This window comes from Dermacentor variabilis, chromosome 8, assembly GCF_050947875.1.
Source record: "Dermacentor variabilis isolate Ectoservices chromosome 8, ASM5094787v1, whole genome shotgun sequence".
Classification (NCBI taxonomy): Eukaryota; Metazoa; Arthropoda; class Arachnida; order Ixodida; family Ixodidae; genus Dermacentor; species Dermacentor variabilis.
Genome location: NC_134575.1, coordinates 126,322,060 through 126,344,955, shown reverse-complemented (window position 1 = coordinate 126,344,955; position 22,896 = coordinate 126,322,060). Strand labels below are relative to the sequence as shown.

The following is a 22,896-nucleotide window of genomic DNA, read 5'->3' as shown; positions in this document are numbered from 1 at the left end:
AAAGCACGAGCGCTTATGTTTATGGGTCTGTTTCCCACTGTTCCGCTCCTTGATGATTATTCTTCATTAAGAGATTTTTCGCCACGATTGCGTTTTAAAGCGCAGCTCAAAGGCGCCCGTTCCTACGTTGGGCGTTGACGTCCTTAACGTAACCGAGCAAACAAACGCAGTGAAAACATGAAAGAGCGAACGCTGAGCGCAGCGAGGGATGAAGGACGACTATAGCAAAGAGAAAGCGAGAGAAGAAAAGCATGGAGCCGCGCAAGACGCACTCTGCGGCGACGACAGCTACGTAATGGCGCCAGAGCCACACGCCATCGTCTGTTCTCGGATGACGTCATCAATAAGGCATGCGTCCCGCGCGTCTACCGATATCGTGTATGGAAACAGATGGCTGCATGAGCGGAGGCCCATCCGCGGCGGCTGCTTTCAATCGCGCTCACGCGTCACCAAGACGCTGTCTCTCGTGATCTGCCGATTAGCGAGGCATTCACGCCGCACGTCGCTCTGTTTCTGCAGCACGACACAGACTGTCCGCGCTAACTATGCTACTCGCACAGTTCTCTTTCTTATAGAATCTGTGTCCCTATATAACCATAATACGAAATATTGACACGGATACTTAATTCACGTATAGAGTTGAGCACAGATTTCCCATCAGGGATTATCGTCGGTGAATTTTTAATTTTTTTGCCTCCATTGATTGTGACAGTACCGCCGCACTATTTGTGGCACCCTGCTCTGCACCTTGTTTATACACGAACTAAGTGACTAGCTGCGACACCAGGTGCACTCAAAGCACTGCTGAATATCTGTTTTCTATATATTGAAGCTAATGGTTTTGGAACGCACTACTTCCACGCATTATTGTGTTAGCATTTTTAGGTGCACCTCAGACGCGTCACGCAAGAAGTTGAATGCCTTGTATCGCCACAATAACGCGTAATTTGCAAAATTAAGACATCTATTGTTATAATAATGTAAAGGTATATCACCGGTAACTTTATAAGCGATTAGTGAAAACGGGTTTGGTAATGTTGGACAGCAGACGTACGGACCGCGCGACGGGAACAGCAAAGACAGCTCGCAATCTGCGCTCGCACCTCCCGCCCGAAAGTGTACCACTGCTGCATGCGTTGCTTCATCCCCACTACAGTACACCGGCGGTGTGTGGAGCCAGACGGGGGAGCCGACGGCGAAACCTAGTTCAGCCAAATTGCGATCATGGCCATCTATTTGGAGGCCTTGGTTGTCCGAAGTAAAGGAGCTGGCCAGCTTCCGACACTCTTCAGCCTATTGATCCATTTCGTAAACTGGCCCGAATTCGGAGGCGTCAGACAATATGGCAAATTGTTGTCGAGTGTGGTGCATGCGTTGTTGTCGGCCACATAAAAGAAAGAATGGGGAAAATCCGGTTGTCATTGTTTCGCTATATTATTCGTGTAATTGACAAAAAGGAGAACGACATCCCAGTTTGAGTGGTCGGAAGTAATGTACATGAACAGCATGTCTTCCAGCGTGCGGTTAAAGCGCTCCGTTATTCCGTTGGTCTGCGGATGTCAGGCTGCAGAAGTGCGGTGAACTGAACGGCATGATCAAAGGCGCTCCTGAAGGATATCGGATAAAAACGCACGCCTTGTGTCGCTGAGTATTTCGCGTGCCACGCCCTCACGCCGGGCGAAATGGCGTGAGATGAAGTTCGCAATGTCACAAGCAGCAGCCGAAGGAAGCACACCCTTTTCCGTATAGCGCGTTAGGTGATCTACAGCGACAATGACACATCCGTTACCAGCGAGAGAACACAGAAGGGGGCCATAATAATTGATTCCGACGCGGTCGGAATCAATCTGATAAAAATGATATGATGGTTCATATTTACGATAGTTCGAAATATGATAGTTGGTCCCGTATCGCAAAATGCGCGGCCAATTGCGCAAGTGGGTGTGCAGAAGTGGGCGGAGTGAAAAGAACATTCAGGAAGGAGGCGATCCAGGGGTCTTTCGATATTTAGAAGGCATGACTGTGGCGGCAAGAACAGCCAAGGGAAAGGCACCAGTTGATTGCGGTTGTGCAGTCGATTTCACGGGAGATCGGGAGAGCGCATCCACGATAGAGTGCTTTCGCCGGATTGGTACCCCACGCCCATGTCAAATTCTGGCAGGCGAAGAGCCCGACGTCCAAGGCGACCAGAAGGATCCTTCAGCGATGCCGACCAACAGAGTGCGTGGTGGTCAGTCACCACGTCGAAAGTGTGGCCGTATAAGTAAGGACGAAACTCGTTTATTGCCCACACAATCACGAGACACTCTTTTTCGGTTACCGAGCAGTTGGATTCCGCCTTGGTGAGGGCCCGGCTACCATAAGGGATAACATACTCAGAAAAGCCTCGTGTCTTTTGCGCAGAATAGTTGGCGAGGTAAGGAGATGCCGTAATGCAGTGAAGGCGTCGTAGCATGATTAAGTCCAATTTGAAACGTTTCCAGGGCCAGCAAGTAGTTTCGTAAGCGGTGGAGCGTAAGCGGTTTCGTATGATGGAGGCTAAGTTTTGGACAAAGCCACAAAAATACCAGCATAAGCCACAAAGCTGGGCAGTTCTCTTACGGTGGTCAGCTTAGGAAACTCCGTGACGGCGAGAAGTTTGTCAACATTAAGAAGAATTCCATCTTTCGGAACTACATGGCCTACTATCGGGAGCTGATGAGCCCCCAAATGGCACTTTTTCAGGTTGAGTTGAGGGCTTGCGTTGGTAAGGCACTGGAGAAACGCAAGCGGACGGGCCAGATGTGTAGCGAAATGGGGGACGAACACGACGACGTCATCTAGATAACACAGACATATCTGCCATTTTAGACGATGTAAGATGCTGTCCATCATTCGCTCGAATGTTGCAGACGCATTGCAAAGTCCGAATACATGACTGTGAATTCGTACAACCATCCGGGGTGACGCACGCCGCCTTTGGCAGATCGCACTAGGCCATCTGGACTTGCCAATAACCCGAACGCAGGTCGAATAAACAGAATAATTCGGCACCTTATAGTCAATCTTGGGCGCTGTCTATGCGGGAAGAGGGTAAACATGATTTCTAGTAATTTTGCTGAGACGCCAGTAATCCACACAGAACCTAATTGAACCGCATTCTTTCTTTACCAGCACAATGGGAGAAGACCAATGACTACAGGACGGCTTGATGTCTCCACGCTGAAGCATGTCGTGAACTTGCTCCGTAATTATACGACGCTCTTCCGGTGATGCACAGTAGGGACGCTGTTACAAAGTGGTGTTCATTCCGGTGTACGTTCTGCCAACAACAGTGCTCGTTCGACCTAATGATGCTTGGTGGAAATCAAACGAACTTATGAACTCCTTGAGAAGGGTATGAAGCTGCGCACGTTGATCTGCAGCAAGGTTGCGGTCGATGGAAAGGGAAAATACATTCGAGGATACGTCAGCGGATGCAAGGTGCGGTGTCACCGCGCTGTTCGGGGTGGAGTTTGCGTACGGCGGCTCGGTCGAACACGTTTACGAAGCGTTTTTTGAACACACTTCGGTGTACCAAAGTCGGATTCGTGGTTGTCCTACCAAAGGCTTGGGACGTCTTTGAGATAAAACGAGACATTCTGTAGTTTCGACGGGTCGTTCCACTTATCGTGGCCGTTCACGTTTTGGAATGTCGTCAACCAATCTTCCACGTCCTAGTCATCTGTTCCACTAAATAAAGGAGGGTTGCGCTGGCGCAGAGCGCCGGTTGCGAAAACCTGCGTGGATTGTGTGACGGTCTGCTCGTTGGTTTCGTCAGGCACTGTCAGTGCAGTTGGTAGCATCTGACTTCAGAGTTCCTGGTTTGAATACCCCACCCCTCCACCACTTTGAAAGGGGGTTTTTTGACGTGGACGGCAGGCGGAAGGACCCAACGGGCACACCAAAGACAGTATCAGCCGGCGTCAACAACTCGCGATCGGCGCTCGCACGTCTGGCCCAGTGTCCCATTGTTGCGTGAGTTGCTTCATCCCATTACATAAGGGACGATTTAAACAACAAAAAATAAGGGTAAGAAAGATAACACACATGTTAATGTACAGCGCTCCTTAGAAAATGCAAGGGACAGCATATAGTAGGCGTGGGCCAGTTGAAATTTGGGGGTGGATCAACTTGAAATTTGGCGCTGGGCGAATATAATTTTGGGGGTGGGCAGACTGAAACTTGGAGATCGCCAACTTGAAGTTTGCAGGCCGGCCAACTTAAATTCATCGATGGGCCAACGGAAATTTGGGGGTATACTGACGCATACATTATCAGTTCCCACATCAGATGCACTGGAGACCAGTGGAGTTTCCGCATTCGTTTTATCTTGACAAACCATCTTCAAGATTCCTTCGAATTCCTTAGAGGTCGTGCTTGCAATACTTTTCTTCATATCACGTGATTGTTTCATTGTATTTTTTCGCATTATTTATGATGGACTGAATTTAAAAATGTCACGAGGTTTCTGTATAAATTCTAAGCTCAATGAAATTTTAACCCCTTAATATATTCAGTGTAGATCCGACCTCTCCCGTGCGTCTTGTGAAATGCGGTCGGAATTGCTTAAGACTGGATAAGATCAGATAAATAAATTTTGTAAGCTGGAATTGCTTATGAATAGATAAGATGAGATAATTAAATGATATATGCTTGATTGCCTTTATCACTTAGCGTTACATTTGAAAATGATTCGATGTATCAATAACTAAAATAATTTTACGAATTAAGCTCATTAGCTTGATACCACGAGAACCTTGCAGTGGACTCCACAGGCACGCTTGAAGCGTACGATCCAAAGAAGCCGGGAAGCACTTGTGGAATCGCAAAAAATTCGACTCCGCAAATGCCTTTGCGTAATGAATTGCGACCATTTCACGTAGAAAAATGAACGAGAGAAACCGAAGAGCGCTTCTGTCATGATTTTATTAGCTGCCCGAGAGTGATGTCACGGCTTGCGTCTCACTCCAAGCGAGACTTCTTATCAAGCTGCACGTTTCCAGGCGGCGGGGCGAAATGAGTCACATCGTTTACAGGCGAATAAAATCTTTTTATTCTATATTTAGCCGTTGTGATCCAATAAATCCGGTAATTATGCGTTTCATGAGAATTTTCATATATAGTTCTCTTCACTTTCTAGAATGTTCCTGAACGGGTGACATCTCCATTTTAGTGGTTATTATTGCTACAGTTTTTCTCCACTACAGTACGATACAAGGCTCCGCCTGGGATTTGTAGCCCTGGGAGCTCATTTTCAATGTTTTCCTCTGTATCAATACTGTTGCATTTATCTGAATTATTTCTTGACACAACATATATCTCTGACGAAGCTGACGGCGCTTACCTTCTCTCGGCACCCATTCTGTAACTCTCACATACCAATGGTAGTTTTCCCTACGCGTTAGACAGCCTTCCCAGCTCCATTTCTTCCTCATAATTCGAATTATTACATTGGTTACTCCCGTTTGCTCTGTGATGTACACCACTGTCTTCCTGTTTCATAACGTCCTTTAAGATTCGTATAGTTGCGAGTTTAGTGCATATGTAGATACCGTACAATACGGAGAGAGAGAGAGAGAGCTACCGTAGCAGCTGAATCGATACAATATCCCACTTATGATACGGAGGTGGATTAGGATGCCATCGGCACAGCTACACTTATTAAGATTGTCACCAATGTACCTTCGTTTACCTCAAGCCAATATAATATTTAAAACTTCTATTTTTCAGTAATCTTATCGATGGATTCTTTGCCTGTTGGATTTAGATGGTTAGCGCTATAACCACATTTTAGAACCAATTTCAAAACGTACATACTAGTACAAGATCAATAAAACATATTTTTGTCAGCTCTCATTACAACGGCGCGTTAATGATTTAGTGCCAAAATTAGAAACAACATCATATCTGCTCATTAGGAACTAACATCGTCGCCACCCAGTGAGGAGTCGTTTAGCAACTATAAGTATCACTCATTTACAAGTAAGTAATCAGGTGATGACAGCCATTGTAGACTCACTTGGATTCATATTTTGCATACAGTTAGAAGCAACTGACCTTAAAAATACTGTCTTTGTTTAATGGCCCCTATTGTCATTATGCAGGTGTTCCATTATGGATATGCCACTTTCACTCCCACACTATTAGCAAGGATTTATACTATAGATCACAGTGATCCACTGTTTAGCGGCTCGTGTGACATTCCGTCACCGAATACTTAAAGCTCAAGGACGCTTACCACAGCAAAAAAGAAAAAAAACTAAAATTAAAAGATAATAAACTATTTTTACCTGTAATCGCACTTATAACTACTGCAATGACAATAGTTCCGATGAGAGCGAAGACGCTGCTCCAGAAGTATGACAGGCGAAAGATGAAGAACGTTTCTTCGCTCCTGGACAAATACAGAACCAAAATTACCAATAAGAACGCTTGACTTTCTCAACGATCTCAACAATGTTTTCAGCTATAGCTGCTGCTTGGCAAATGCAATATTGAACACCATTAGGACATTAATTAAGCTCGAGGCAAGCGGCATATGTACATGCATGTCTGTTGTAGGCGCATAAGCGCTTTATTTATAGAACATACCCCTTTGATTGAGCATAGTGTTCATTCAATAAAAACAAACAAGAAATATTCAATTCAGTTTTTGAAAGAGCATTGAATAGGCCTCAGTATTTACCGGAATTTTTTGAAATATGTAAGAAACGCAAATTTACAAAGGCACAACTTTGATGCAACACTGTTCCTCAGTTCTCTAGTTTTATCTGTTTCATGGCATAGAGTGAGAAATGATGGCGCATTATTTCATATCTTACGCTCAAATAATTTCCTTTTTCAATAACCGATAAACGGAGAAATCAGCGCAGTGCTTCGTAGTGACATTTCATAATTGAATTATGTCCGTTCTAGATGTTCGAATAAATACCGGTCACAAAATTGTTATCTTGAGTTGTATAGCAAATTTGGTGTTATAAAATCGATGCTTTTCTTGTCCTTAGATGTTTTAGTTACAGCTGTTGTGACAAAAACTGTATGATATATGTAAAAAGAAACATGCTCCATTCAGTGCACGCAATAATTATCCGAACATCAATCCCTGGTTCATCATCCCTGGGTGAGTGGACGGCGGTGAGGGAAATCTGTATATGCGCATTCATCTTTATAGAAGGTCCCTAGCTAAATCATGCTGATTAGTCTAAGGGAACATAAAGTTCATTATTTGCGACAACAATATATCACTTCAATGCTACGGTGGGCTTGCTATTCCAAAAAAAGGAATAATATGCCTACATTGGTGACTTCCTTTAGGCCACCTTAACTACAATGAGCGCATGGCCTGATGGAAGTTTGGCATATTTTCCCACGCAGAGAGAGCACAAGGACATGCCCTAAGGACCGTTCTAAACGAGCGAAGTCTTAGCTTATGCATTCTGAAACAACGTAGGCTGGCTCGTGGAAATTTCTGCATTTTCACTGGCAAATTATTTCTAAAGTCATGCAAGCAGGCGGAGCGGCATTGTAACCAACTTATTCCACGACTAGCCGTAGTGCTTGGTCACTTTCAAGCAAATAAGGTCGGAAAAGAACGTTATGTTTTTTTTCCTAGGGAAAAAAGCTCCTGCAAATACATTGTTATATACACGAACAAAAGTTCTGGTTCTAGCCGACTTACTTGAGGTTCGGTACTGTCGAGGTAATGTTAAGTGCTGCAAATGTGCTAGTTTGGTTCCCAGGGCAATAGTTAAGAGACACTGGAAGCCTTGCAGCTCTTGTTCCTCCTTTGATAGCTTCAGCCATGTGCCACAGTTGGTAGACAACCATCAAGAGTGTCGCCACGCTGGCGCCCTGCATTTTTATAATTCAAATACAGAATATTATTTAATGTTACAATAGACTTGAAACTGCAACTGCAAATCAAGCCAGAAGATACACATCCGTTCTCGCCAACGCTCACGACATTTCTCAATGTTTCACAGTATATTTCTCCTTAGGGTCTGTAAGTGTATGTGTACGCGATTCTACAGGTTTTATCAGATGTCAGTGGTAGTAGACGTGACCCACCATAATGACAGTTTCTAGTATTATTCCCCCTTGAATGTTATATAGCATCACAGCATTATAGGCCACTTACGTTCACCACTGAATTTCCTGCGCAGTGCAATATCAGGTTTTTTTAGACTTGGGTTTGTATTTCAAGGCTGAACACGTGTGTTCGCTATATGAGCCCAGAGCTAATAAGGCGCCCTTGAGGTACAGTTCAAGACACTCAAAACTCATAAAAGAAGCATCGTACGTTCTTTCTTGTCATGTGCTCTCTCTAAGCCATGTGCTCACTTGCTGGATGAAGGGCTTAGTGAGCAGGTGGCTCGTCTGGAAGCAGCGAACTATCCAAGACATATCATTATCTCGGTTGCTGAAAGCCAGCATCGTCGAAGTAAGCTAACTTCACGCATGAGCAATGAGCAGAGAGCGGATGACGAAAGAAAGAAGAAAGAACAAAGGGACAAACGAAAGGTGGCTGTAATTCCCTTCTTTCATAAGATTTACCACAACCTAAAAAGGGTAGGGCAACGATCTGTTGTAAACGTTGTTTTTACAACACCTAACAAACTCTTGAGGTTGAGTGTGTGGAGCTGCCCCATGAGGAAACGAAAGCCGGGTTGCGCTACCACGCACAAGGATCCTTTTGTTACATGCAGTTGTAACATGGTGTATAAGATTCCACTTTCGCTTGGGAAGTACTAGGTGGGCCAGACAGGCAGATGTTGAAACGTGCGTCTGGCGGAGTATAGTAAAAAAGTGGAGAGTATCATAATAGATGGGCGTCTGGCTGCCCATTGTAGAAAATGTGACATGAAGCACCATGCTTCCCTCTCTTACAAGAAACTGTAGTTGCCTACCGCCACAGGAATAAGATAACGAGGGAAATTGTCGAAGCAGCTGAGATAGCTAGAGCAGGTGACGAGTGTGTTAGCGCGCCGTCTATTCTTTTATCAAAGAAAGAGCTTGAAATTTTGGGCATTGTTGTCACATGGCTTCTTTTTCTCCTTTCCTTCAGTGTGTCTGTTGCAGTGGCATGCATGGAGCGCCGGTGGGTGGCGAACGCTGAGAAATGCGCCAAGGGGCAGCCGAAATTCTAGTTCGCGCTTTTTGTAAACACGCTGGGCCATCTAGCGGCGCTTACTAGAAGTCCGCACGTGGCCCCTGAGACGAGAATTTCGGCCCACGCCGAGAATCGTTCCCTCAATTGCCGCACACCGAGTGGCAAATACAGTGTGAGCCAAGTTGGTGAGTGGTTCATTGAAGACCTACCCAGTGGTGCAGCTCGCTAATCGAAAACATTGGCAGAAAAGGCGTTCATTGAAAATCGGCACATACCGAGAGCATTTGTGACCCAGCCTGCGAAGGAAGTGAGGTGGTTCTCCTTGAGGAACTCGCCTGGCGTTAGTTCTATTCCGCTGAGCATCGCGGAAATTTAAAGTGTTTTCATTCTCATTGTAGAGCGGTACACTCCTGCAGGCGCTATAGCTCACTGTAACCAGCTCACTGTAGATCACTGTACCTCAAAAGCTCACTGTACACCAGCACAGACGGTTTTGCACATACCCAATGGTGCTATTCGGCGTCAAAGAGATTCATTAAAGAGCCGTACATCCCACGTCCCACATCTACATTGAGCCACGTCGGCGGGAAACAGGTACGTTGACAAGTTGCACGTACGCACACGTAGCCACGTAATCAATGACTTCAGTTGATCCGAGGATTGGGTTAGAAACTTGTTCCCTCAGCAGAGCCAGCCCGATGTTTTAGCGCTTAGACCGCGGACTACGCCGTAACCCAGGTTATCACGAAGGCAGTTAGGTATCAACATATATAGAAGGATGGATAGCTAGCCCCCGAAAGTCATGAATTATGCAAAGAATGCTAACTCATTTAAACAAGTGAGCTAGGTTGGCGCGATATTAAGCACTGGTTGGTGCACTATTTTCTCCAACTTATTCCTACCTGTTTTTGGTGTACTAATCGCGCAGAATATCGCTCTATTCTACCCCGCCCCCCCCCCCTTTAAGAAAAAACGTTTTATTGCTTTCGTTTTGCTGAAGAATACATTTGGTTATCAGCTTCACTATCTGTGCAGCTTGCTTTATCGCATGGCTATTATTAAGATTAACCTTTTTATAAAAACTCTTCCTTCAGTTTTCACCCTGTCACAACCCTTGTGGGGGATGGTGGATGACTGCTGTTTGTTCTCTGCTGGTTTGCCGAGTAGATAATCTGATGGGAAACTCTGCATGCGCCAATAGGTATGTGCCCAATCCTGGGTTATCCGCCACAATAGGAATGTGACCGTGTGTGTTTCCCGAATCTTCAAGCTGAACAAGTGGAAAAAAATGTGAGGAACTCGGCTGTACAGAAGTGCACTTCCAACAGAACCACCGTGTGGGGATAAAATGGACGAAATGCGAGCAGGGTTGATATTTCTGTTAAAATAGAGGCGCTTTGCAATGTCCATGAACACAAGCAGTTAACGAGAAAAAAAGCTCCATTCATTAGTTATATACGTGAGATCGGCCGTCTTTTTATTTTCTTTTTTTTTGCACCTGCGGATCCATCCAGCCCACGCAGCACTGACCTTCCAAACGCTAAAAATAAAATAGCATTTAGCGTGCGTCAAGCACCGGTGTGCGCAGTCAGGCTTTTCAGGCTGGCGTGGCTTCAGGTGCGGACTTATTGGCAGTGTTGAAGGTGCTAGAACCCTGCTCGCGCTACTGCCACACACGCGCGCCTACCTGTGATGCACTTCTCAATAGCCTTCTGCTCAGTGGCTATGGTGTTGGGCTGCTGAGCACGAGGTCGCGGGATCGAATCCCGGCCACGGCGGCCGCATTTCGATGGGGGCGAAATGCGAAAACACCCGTGTGCTTAGGTTTAGGTGCACGTTACAGAACCCCAGGTTGTCAAAATTTCCGGAGTCCTCCACTACGGCGTGCCTCATAATCAGAAAGTGGTTTTGGCACGTAAAACCCCAAATATTATTATTATATTATGAATAGCCTTCGTAGCTGCTGCGCACCTTCCCTGCGTTTAATCGGATGTGCTGCCCGTCGCTGCGCAAGTGTGGCCTAATGCGGGCATCTGCGCAGCAATTCGCGTTCAGCACTTCGGTGTGTCTTCGCGTGATATGAAATAAACGCTCGGCGTTTGTTTAGCTTATCCGAGACATTTGCTTGTATTCGAGTTCATGCTAATGGGAGGATCACACAAATCAACACATTACAATGAACACAGCCTGTTTACCAGCAAGCACTTCCAAAACGGCTTCAAGATATTTCCAGAGAAGGGAAAGAAGGTGCGCGCAAAGGTTGCCTAATTGCTTATGAATTCAGCAGAGCATATGCTGTGTCGTAATCGCTCATGACACTTCTAGCAAAGTGTTATGTCTGGGTGCGCAAGATGCAGCTAACTGTTATGTGATGTGCACACTGCTCATAAGTAGAATTTCATACAGTGTTTTCATGATTTCAAGAATGTGCACACATGCTTTAAAAAATAGAAAAAAAGAAAATACGAATGACAGAAAAAAAAACGTGCATATCGAACGCACATCCTGGAATCTATAGCAAGGCAAGTTCCGGTGAAGCAGGTAAATCAAGGTTATTTAAGTTCAGTGCGCACATTTGTGTTTATTCTCCCCCAATGCAACGTGTATTCTCATGCCATCTTCATGTTTACCGAACGCAGATGAGAAAACTGCTTCTCGTGCAATATTTGTTTTTCATGCTCCATATAATTCACAAGCCTTGCCGAAATGCAAGCACCAGTTCATGATTGGGGCTGCAGCGACGTCTCGAAAACGCAAGCGATGTCTGATGCTTGCCAAAATAAATTTCGTGACGTAAATGCATGTACAATTTAGCATAATGTTATCGAGTCAGGCAATGGACCGAGTCAGTTACGTCAGATCATTTATGGGGTGACTGATGTTGCGACGTGCGGCTGCCTAATTACACGGCACTTTTCGTATTTCATGCGCTACGAGTTAAACGCCCAAAAACTGATTACGCGGGGCATAGAGCGTTGAAACAATGAAATCGGATGTTTCAGGAAGCGTGTGCCCAAAAACTGATTACGCGGGGCATAGAGCGTTGAAACAATGAAATCGGATGTTTCAGGAAGCAGTGTCAGCTATGCCATCAGACACCAGGTTCTTAAAGAAAATAAGGAAACGTCTCTGAAGGCTCTGTTCCCACAAGCAAGGCAATTTGCGCACCAGAATTTGCCATCGTGGCGGAGACGGACTGCTGACGAAACTTCCAAACAGTGATAACAGTATATTCAATAAATATTTTTCCTATCATATAAATCTTAGCAGGGACACCCTACATAGCACCTTCTAGCAGTCAAGCAATATCCTACTGTAAGTAAGCCGCTTACGTTCCTTCAGACCACGCTTTTCCCGTGCCTGGGCGACATTTACGACTCCGGGGCGGGAGAATAACGATGCCATAAAAAAGGCACAGAATGATATTAAACATACGTTGACCGTGCAGAAAATCGTTTTGTTCTGTTGTGCAGTCATGGTTGTATTTTTTCGGTACTAAATAAAGCAACAAAAATGCAGCATTTATTGTTTTCCGGCTCCTCGCACGCATGCGCACCGTTTTTAGCACTTCAGCAATCGTTGTCCGGAGCCCTATAGGTACTGTAACACTGAACAGTACCAAATATAGATGGTAGTGTCAAGCGCAAATGTGAACAACCTACACTTTGCAAGTGTGTAATTACCGCTTTCTTAGGCTGAATTAACTTGTGCCAACGACTTTGATAACATAGGGACTAGCTGACCTAGATAATGTAACCTGCGTAAAGACGTCCACAATGCACGTAACATGACGTAGTGCTCAAAATACAAAGCAAGTTGGAAAAACATGTTTTTCGAGTGGCTTACGTACCTTGCAGTGGACAAAAGGAAACAGCACAGCCAAGATGCACAATCCGACAAAAGGCGCCGTGATTGCTGTAGTCACCATTAAAAGTATCTGCAAAGAGTGATACGCAGCATGAATTCGCAGTACATGGTATAGAAGAACATCACGCGGAAGACTATAACTGAGGAAATAACCAGAAGTCGGTGCTTTTATACCGCAGGACACATGGTGGATCATCTCACGACGTGTAATTGCAAAGTTACCACATCTTACCAAGCGCCAAAAGAAAGGAGTTAGGCGAAAGGTCGTTAATGACGGTGCTCCTTGGTAGGTTGCTACTTCGTGTTGCTTAGCCCGTTTTGCAGGCTGCGTAGTGTACAGGGTGTTTGACTTAACTTGAACCAAAGAATAAAAATATGCGAATACCACGTAGCTGGACGAAACCAAGGTAATGTTGCTTACCGTCGCTTGGAAATATTCAGTAAATTTTCACAATCAACCTAAGTTGATTATTAGGTTTAAATATTATTTCTATTTTTCTGTATTCCAATTAGATGAAAATTGTCAATGAAAAATGTGTAAAGCCACATGAAAAACTCCTAATACACTTTTCTGTTGCTGAATACGAGGTACATAAATGTGTTTTTCTGAACGTGAAAGAAGACCGCGAAATACAGGCAAGCCCCGTCGAGTAGCCATTCGCGCGCCAATTTCCGATTCGACATGTCTGTACTCAAAATTTCCCGCAATATACAAAGGCGGTTAAGTAATTTTTGTGTTCCAGTGCTTTAAAAGGCGTTTTATTTAAAAAAGTTTGTGGAACATTGACACATTACCGTCGACTTTATTTGCGTTTTTTTTGGAAAATAATGGTAGCTTCAAAATGTGTCCTAAGTGGTTATGCCTTCTGGACTTAGCCTACAGAACGTAAATTGCAACATATGTACAAAAAAGCAGTTAAAAATGTAACTAGTCAATTTCCTTTTTTTTTATTCGTCAATTGTGTATTTTTACTTTTTTGCATGTAATGTAGGCTTCTTCTAGTACTACTGCAGGTAAAAAATCTGATTTTTGTGCGAGTTCTGTCCCAAAAGATTATTCAGTAAGTTAGCAAACAAAGCAGGAGAGGGTAGTAGCCATGCAACTCTCTTTCTCTCTTTCCAGTCGAACGGACCAGGTTAACCCATTATTGTAGCCGAACTGTTGCATGATAAGGCAGAATTTCTCGTGGGCACCTTTTGGGGAACTCCTTTTCAATCTTTGTCGAAATGTATATAGACGGGCCGACAGAACAAAGTATCAATATGCAATTGTGAAATTTTGCACAAATGCTGCAGAAATTCACTAAGTGTAGTGAAGTGCTGATCGAACGGATGACCTTAAGGAAAGAATTGTTTCCCAACAATAAAGCGTTGCCGAAAATCTGTAAAGACCCCAAGAACGATGCAAATCCGGATGCCCATCCACATCGTCTATTTTTGCAAAGCGCACAAACTAACAAAGGCAACAGAAAGTCTTTATTGTTGGGACACGATGGGGCCAAAACTGCTGGCTCCTGAGCAACAGCTGCAATGAAAACAATGATGCGTTGAACAGGAATCTTATTAGAAGAAGGAATAATTCGTTCGAGGCGTTGTCACCAGTGGCAAAAGTTGAATTTTTTACACGGCATCAACTGAAAAAAGAAAGATGAGGGGAAGCGAAAAAAGCGCGGAAGAACAACGGAAAAGTAAACTTCATGTTTATGGTGTCGCTTAAGTGCTACGGAGTTGTGCACCGCGAGTGCATAAGGCCGGGCCAAGTTGGTCGATTCAGCTTTCTTCACTGGCAAGTCTCGAAGCGTCAGAGATCGTGAGCAGCGGGTGCGATCAAAGTTGACGAAAATTGGGCGCTTGGTTCTCCACCACAATATTCCCACTACGCCCTGTGCATTGATACTGCGAGCGTTTTTTCCGCACACTTCCAACAATATGCCTCGAATGCATCGATGTTCGCTAGAGTTTAGTGTTCTGTGACATTTTTATGTCCCCCCAAATGGAAATTAGGGCTCCATCAGCATTGCTTTATAGATATTACGAAATTAAAAAGGAAACCACAACGTTTCCAAAGTGCTTAACACAAGACGACTTTCAAGCGCTCGTATAGCCATAAAATGAGCGGTTCAGTTTGTCTGGTCCATTTAATAGGGAGAACTTTGCAAGCGAGCACAATGTTGTGTCGCAAAGCTTGCAAGCGTATCCTTCTTGAACCTACTGCACCAACTTCTGGGAGAGACCTCGTATATTCCACAGGCGATTACTAAAGATTCAATAGCTCTAAAGAACGGAGTGCCCTGTATTTACCTGCGTGTTTGAGCGTGAGCTGCTTTCTCGTGACAGATAGCTCCCCTGATGGAATGTCTCAAGTACAGAAGCAATAACAGTGATCGATATGGTTTAAAAGGTTGAGTTATAAAGCATGGACATAAGAATTGAATGCCAACGCAAATGCCGTTTTATTAGTTCTATGCCTAACCTTTCAATTTGAGAATCTTCATCAAACCGCTCAGCTTCCTGTCATACCATGTTAAGATTAAAAGGCCACTGAGAATTATACCACAGCAGCCAGTCGTACAGAGCAGTGGAAAAGCTTCTAAGATTCCAATTTCAAATGACCCAAAAGACTTGAAGAATGCCTTGTTATCGTAGATGAAAGTATAAAAATGAAATTAATAACAAAGTGATGTATGGAAGGTAGGCAAGGTATTGAAGACAGGGCAGAGAAGAAAATTTCCAAAATTATCCACGGGCCACGTGGATAGTGACTTTGGCCACGACTTTTAAGCGTTGAAACAGGAAGCGCTGTGTGACGTTTTGGACAAGTAATAATTCTAGGTAACCACTGCCGATTTCTTACAAAATAAGTTGTATTGAATTAAATCCAGGTCTTGCTTATGATGAAATAATGGCGCATTTCAGCGAAAGTGAACATATTAGACATGTACCCCATATTCTTCAGCCCTAAGTACAGGTTTTGATTAACGGATGGAATACCCAGACTGAAACTTAGCACGACATTTTGCCTTCTCTTGTGTGTGTATCTGACGTTTCCTTTTTCATTATTTACCACGTCATTAAAATTACGTATTGACGACGTTGTGCGTAAGCATTGGTAAAAAGAAGGGATGTCGCATCGTTCTGACATCTTACAACATTGCGACGGCTTGAAAGACAAATGAAGCTGCAGAACATTTATCGATCAATGTATCATACAGCTGAGCAATATTACTTTCTTCGATAGCCCTTCTGTTGCCGCACATTTGGTCATTTGAGCACGTCCTAGAAACATGAGCATCCCATCGCAACAATGGCCAAACCTATACTAGTGAACAGGTAGCCTGCCATACACGGACGCCAATTTTTCGATGAACTGCTATAGTCACCGAATGGTTTAAATAAATCAACGGTCGCACAATTTTCTATCAGGCGGCACATAGCAGACACACACAACTGACTAGCTTGCTGTATCGGAGCTAAGAAAATTCAGCCGATATCAACAAGTGCTGTATAAGTTGACGTGGCTACCAATAAAGCCCCATGCCCGCGTGCATGCCTCCTCGTTTGCATATCCGTGGCAGCTTTAGTCCTCTATTCAATGCAGCGGCTGCGTAGATGCTCCTTTGTAGGCACCCGAACAAACTGCATAATTTAGAGATGGAGAGTTTTAAGCATGTGAGGGACTTTTTATATCCTTACTCCTAATTTGAATAATTTTGATCTGTACACGATTTCTCTAATGTCTTAATATACTCGCGGATAATGCGCTCTCCGTACTCGTCGTTCTGACGTGAGTGTCTCATTGCGAAATGTCAAACGAAACACGAGGTACTTTTGTTAACAGCTAGAAGGAGCACGCCAGAGCACGTATGAAGCGTACTGTTAAATCCAGCAATAGTTATGGCACCCATCTTAGGTGTGGCGACAATTTTGAAATGGCGTATCATCTACAGCGCTATTTAAAGGGACTTCCTTTCGGTAGCGTTGTATTCAGTTGAGGAGTTGCTTTGTCATTTTTTAACGACATTCTACATCTGATAGCTATGGTGCTGCTTCAATATCCGGAAAATGAAGTATTTACTCACCCTAGTTAAGGATCCCATGTGTACAATCTGTGTGCTGTACGCTGTCATTAACAAGCCTAGAATAAAAGCTGTAAAATTTGCAATAAATTGGCATAAGAAAAGCAGCCGCGACAAGTACCTTGAAATTACAGCTTCTCAAGTTCCAATGCAATTTGCAAATTATCACGGGCACTAGAATTATTCATTGAAACAGGAATACTCAATAGTAGTTACGTTTTGGCTTTACTAGTATTGATGAATACATGTTCACCTCACATATGAAATACTAATACCGAGAAATAATGATTTCGTTATAATTCATTCATACGAGAAAGAATGTGAGATAGGTGGTTAAGTGATGCCAGAAAGGAAGTCACGTACCTTATAAAAAGAAAAGGCAATGAACATGAAAAACTGAGCAACTAACACTGATTGCGCACAGGTAAAATTATGGTTGTTTAATTATTTAAATCATTAGTAGGCATATGCATCAAACCTAACAAGGACCTGCATAAAAGAAGTATCATAAAATGAAACAGCCGGTGTGACGATGTCATCCTTCAGGGAAAAAATGGACGAGCGTTAAGCTTCTCCTTTAAGAGTGCAACGCAGTAGCATCCTCATACTTCCGCATTCAATAGCATTCATACTTCCCGTTGCGTTTTCATACTTCTCATTCTAATACTGCTTCTCGCACTTCCGGGCAACAGCAGCTTTCGCGCTACCGTAATGTATACCGCGAAACACGGGGGGCGAAATTTATGCACGAGGACGAGCTTTCTGGCAGAAACATGGCCTGTAGTGTAGGCCGATGTTCTGTTATTGTTTCGCACATTTTGATATCTCAGTTTGAGAATGTTTACCATAAAAGGCATGCGCTGTCCCGGTTTTGTTTCATGAGATTTGTTTGTCAGCTGACATTCTCAAAATTCCGAGGAGTAACTTTGTAAAGAATGTCAGACAAGGTATGAGCAATGTTAGTGACAGAAGAACAAATTTAGTGCTATGTAGAATATGCGTGGTTCGGAATGATTTTCTCGGCAGCAGACGCCAGTGCATACGCCGACAACAGATTTTCTGTGACACGAGGGCGTTAACGCTATCGCATTGAAATATCTGTGTATTTTACGAGCATTAGCAGTGAGGTTGCGTCTGATTACAGATGTTTCCACATTATTTATTATGTGCGAAAGGATTACTTATTAAGACCGCATTTTAGTGCAAGTGAACGTATAACAAAGCGACTTTCACCATAGAGCATAATGGCATGTGAATACGTACCAAGGATAAGTATAAATACATTTCAATCAAGCACTGCTGTATGAGCACGACGGTCTCGTGAAATTTCGAGAAATAACATTTTGACGTTCGCATTGGCACACTTGCAAAAACACCTCACAGACCCCGGCTAATTACGACACAGCAGCATGAAAATCCGCACGCATGACCGAGGCACGGTGACGCTTAGTGGACGCTTGGCTTGAGTCACAGAAACGGTCGCATCACGTAGCTGTGCACAGCTACTGATGATCTGCAGTGGCACAGACGCGTTCATGTTCCCTCTCTTGTGTGACATGACCCTCATGGGCTCCACACCGCGGCGTGTTAACTACACGATGGTTCTTTGGAGCCGTCGATTGACCTATTCTGCTCAATCAAATTTATGAAACGCTTGATTCAGCAACGTTGGGTCACAGAAGCTAGCTTTTTCGTCGTGCCATTTTCTTGTAAACTTGAAATATCGCGTTTCTTGTAATAACTATGTTACATTACTCTTGCACCTTTCGGCAATTTGTTTGCCATTCTGTAAGGTGGCTAATTATAACAGCTCAGATTGTATAACGTATATATTCTAAGAACGAATATATAAGTTAGCATTAGTAGTTGGGTTTGCAGGGCCAGTTGGTGCATGGGGGCAGTATTAGGGGTTCCAGCAAGTACAGACGCTCCGGGTTAACATTTCTCTCTATGGCAGCAATTTTCCTTCTTTTTTTCATAAGCATCCAGATAATCGAAATCTACGAGAGGCGACATTACACAAAAATAAACTGCGCAAATGCCCTGTCAGCTACGTATGCTCTAAAGCAGATAACCAAACGGACGCCAGGGAACCACGACGTGAGCGCTGCCAATGTTAACCCCTTACGTAGTGCGGTCACGAATTCAACAGTGACCTGAACGACTTTCATGCGTACTTTCTTGAAGCTATTTTATCCAAATGTAACTGCATTTTGCACCACACAACCTATTGCTCTTTTCAAATGAGAAAGAATTCAAGATTTAGCAACCTATTAACATTGTGGGCATTGTGTTCACAGGACGTAAGCTTCCTGTCGCGATAATACGAACACTTACAAGATAGACACTGACAGATATATCAGTGCTGTGACTATCGCTAAAGAGCATATTATAGTTCAGCAGTTTGTTGTCTTTAGGGTAACGCCTCGATTGTCCATGTGGATTTCCAGAAAAAAAAAAACTGGCGCTTTTTTGTTAATATCGTAAAATGGTACCTGTAATGATGCACTGCTCTTTTTTTTTGCAAATGGCGTTACACAGTACCTTAAGTCACACATAAGGAGTAATGATGACACTATGCTTAAAATATACCCGATTGAAATACTGCATAATCATCATCACCAGCAGCAGCAGCAGCAGCTGCAGCAGCCGCAGCCTGGTTACGCCCACTGCAGGGCAAAGGCCTCTCCCATACTTCTCCAACTACTCCAGTCTTGTAGAAATTGTAGCCATGTCATCCCTGTAAACTTCTTAATCACATCCGCCCACCTAACTTTTTGCCGCCCCCTGCTACGCTACTCTTCCCTTAGAATCCAGTCCGCAACCCTTAATGACCATCGGTTATTTTCACTCCTCATCACATGTCCTGCCCATGCCCATTTCTTTTTCTTGACTTCAACTAAGATGTCATTAACTAGCGTTTGTTCCCTCACCCAATCTGCTCTTTTTTGAATGACACTGCATAAGTTCGTGTCCAACGAAGAGACATATGGCACACATCATGGTGTTTCTTAGTCACAGGAACCCTGTAGGAAGTTTCTAATTATTCATAGACTAGAGGGCGTCGTCTCACGAACATTATGCGACGAAAATGTTTCGAATGCTTCAACTATAAGGGGGGATATAGCACTGATACCCGGACTTCACTCTCTGCTCCGCTAGCGCGCTGGAGCCCATACAGAGGAGAGAGCAAGAGAGCAAAGCACCGGCCACACGTTGAGTGTCGCAGTGGCGAGAGGGCTCGTGACGAAACACCGTGGTGGCTGAGTGAGAGTGGCTGCGCCAGGCAGCACTGCGCTGCCATCTCGGAGTCCACGCGCAGTCGAAGCAGCCACGCTCAGTGCAAAGGTGCAAAGTGATTTTCTGTCGGTTTGAGATCACATACATATTTTTTATTTCTTTATCGTAAAATCAGAAAATCTGTATTACTGAGAATACTATAGGGATCACAAAATCAGCAAATATCCTCGGTGGGCCAGATGCTTTCGATGACGCTCCATGACGTCATTACACAGGCGAGAGCAAGTGGTTTGTCGTTATTATTACGCGACATTTTAGATTCCCTGCTGCACGTAGTACAGTTAGGTTCGTTGGTCTCACATGTTAAAAGCAGCGTCTGCGAAACATTGGAAACATTTTCTTACTATGTTCAAGAAAGTGTTTTACGGCCTCTATACGAAATAAATATGGTTAATTCTTGATTCGTGAGCACTCATCAGGCACATTAAAATTATTGTTCACGAAATTACTTACTCCGCTAGGCACAAAGAAAAAAAACAGGTTTATACTTAACCGGTGCTGCGTGTTATCATCAAGACGTGCTCGTCTGCACCTTTGTGTCCTCGAGAGATGACATCGACGTAGAGGACTGCTGTTTGGGAATTTATCGCTGATGATACTGTGCTGCATAGGAGTAAAGTATTTTTTTTTTCGTCAAGAGTTGCATGTACGAAAAGTTATTCACATGAAACCTCTCTATGTACTTCAGTTTCTTGAACCGACTCAAAAGCAATAACAGGGATAAATCCTTGAAAAGTGTTGGAAACATGCCACATTTTTTTTACCAGAGCACTAATGCTGAAAAAAAAAGAAACATAACATCAAAGTTAGATAAACAAATAGTGTGACGACGAGGCCACCAGAAGAGGTCGGGTAGTTTTTTGGCTTCTCTCTTCTTTCTACTCGAATCACACGCGGGCTTCTGGTAATTGCATCCTAGTTTCCGTCACCAAGAAACGCTTCGTATAAGAAAGAAAATTATTTTAAGAACTATAGTGTTCGACATAGTGACTTGCCGGTTCTGAGCCAGGCATTTTTCAGCGTATATGACCAGTGCAACAGTAGTTCCAGGTAATTATCTGACTACTACAAGCATATTATGCAGGTAGGTACGTAAACAGAGACACAGTTAAACTCAACAGTATTGCGCTTGCATCGCATGTAACAAAAGCTTGTCGATACGAGCAGTTCAACGCTATACACAACACTAAACCTAGTGGTTTATTTGTGTGACCAGTGATATTCCTGAAGGTAAAAATGAGCAAACTGAAAGACTTGCCCAAGGGAATACCAATATCAGTGTCCACAAGCATAACAGTTCGCTAACAAGCTCTGAATACAAACTTGTGTCTTCCCCTCGGCTATCGCCACTTCTATCCATCTGTTTTCTGAAATAAGGAAAGCCATAGTCTCTTCCTTGTGGCACGCTTTTTCTGTTTTTTGTCGAATTCTTGCAAGGGCTATAATTTGCTATTAACAGCCATTCCACGTATCATCCTGCCTGTCAGCTACCCATGTTCTTGTTTTGAATGCTGGCCTTCGCGACATTATATATACATGGTAAGGACCTTCACTTCCTCTGATTTCGACTCGTGCGATCATAGAAAAGCTAGGTCCGAATACTTCTTAGCGCGTTGAATGTACAGCGTGTGAAAGCGGCTGAGACTGACGCAAGAAAAACAAATTTGCCATGGACGCCTACCGTACCAAAAAAGGCGCATTCCTGTTGGAACACACAGCGCTGCATTTCTTTCGATTCAGCTGAGTGAAGGCCGCGTGGTCGAGTGTGAGCGAGAACAGCCTTCAGAATGAAATTGTAGTAAAACAGCCGTCCGTTTGTTGACGATATCTATTTATTTACTTTGTTAGAATTATTACAAATTATTACATGTTCCCGGATTGCCATATTAGGTACAAACAAGAACAACAAAGAAGCGCGTAATGACAGTGCCATTTAGGGACAATCAGGCGTGCCAGCTAAGTACCGAAAGGTGCAATTATAATAGGTGCGCTGAGCGTAGTGTCGCGAGTGAATGATTAAGCATAATGAGGACTTATCATACAGACGTCGCGGGAAAAGAAATGGCTTCGATAGGGCGACATGGCGCTTAATCTCTCGGATCTTCTTAGTATTATTGTTTTTTGGGAATAGTATGTCGGAGGCCTCTAGTACTTCGGCCAATCGATGTCATAGATATCACAGGTTAACTGGTTGAGAAAATAAAGCACGAACAAGGCGCGACATGTTTGCGACAAATCCCAAGATAACCGTGTTTTGAGGGTGCTAATACTGACGTGACATCACAAATACAGCGCAGTTGTGGACGGAGGACAGAAAGAATGAATGAACAAACGCAAGTGCTGAAAGGGGGAGCTCTCTCACACTCTCGCATTACTTCTTCATTGGGCTCGTTCGCTGTCGCGCTGTTTTTTATAAAGGATTACCAGCTAGCTTGGTCTTAGGCATTACTAAAGTTACGAAAGCATGGGTTAGTTGCAAAACGTGCGATACAACATTGAACCGCGTCTAACTTTTTAATGTAT

The 22,896-nt window shown here is 43.9% G+C and overlaps 1 protein-coding gene across 1 annotated transcript in view; it reads right to left on the bottom strand.

The window, feature by feature from the left end:
• LOC142591265 (sodium-coupled monocarboxylate transporter 2-like) overlaps positions 1 to 22,896 on the bottom strand; it is a 54,742-nt gene that overhangs the window by 458 nt on the left and 31,388 nt on the right. Inside the window, exons 4-8 of the mRNA XM_075703603.1 lie at positions 20,867 to 20,976; positions 17,077 to 17,144; positions 12,981 to 13,067; positions 7,700 to 7,872; positions 6,312 to 6,415 (exon numbers count right to left, since the gene is read on the bottom strand). Coding sequence (XP_075559718.1) covers positions 6,312 to 6,415; positions 7,700 to 7,872; positions 12,981 to 13,067; positions 17,077 to 17,144; positions 20,867 to 20,976 — 542 coding nt within the window. The remainder of the gene's footprint in view (positions 1 to 6,311; positions 6,416 to 7,699; positions 7,873 to 12,980; positions 13,068 to 17,076; positions 17,145 to 20,866; positions 20,977 to 22,896) is intronic.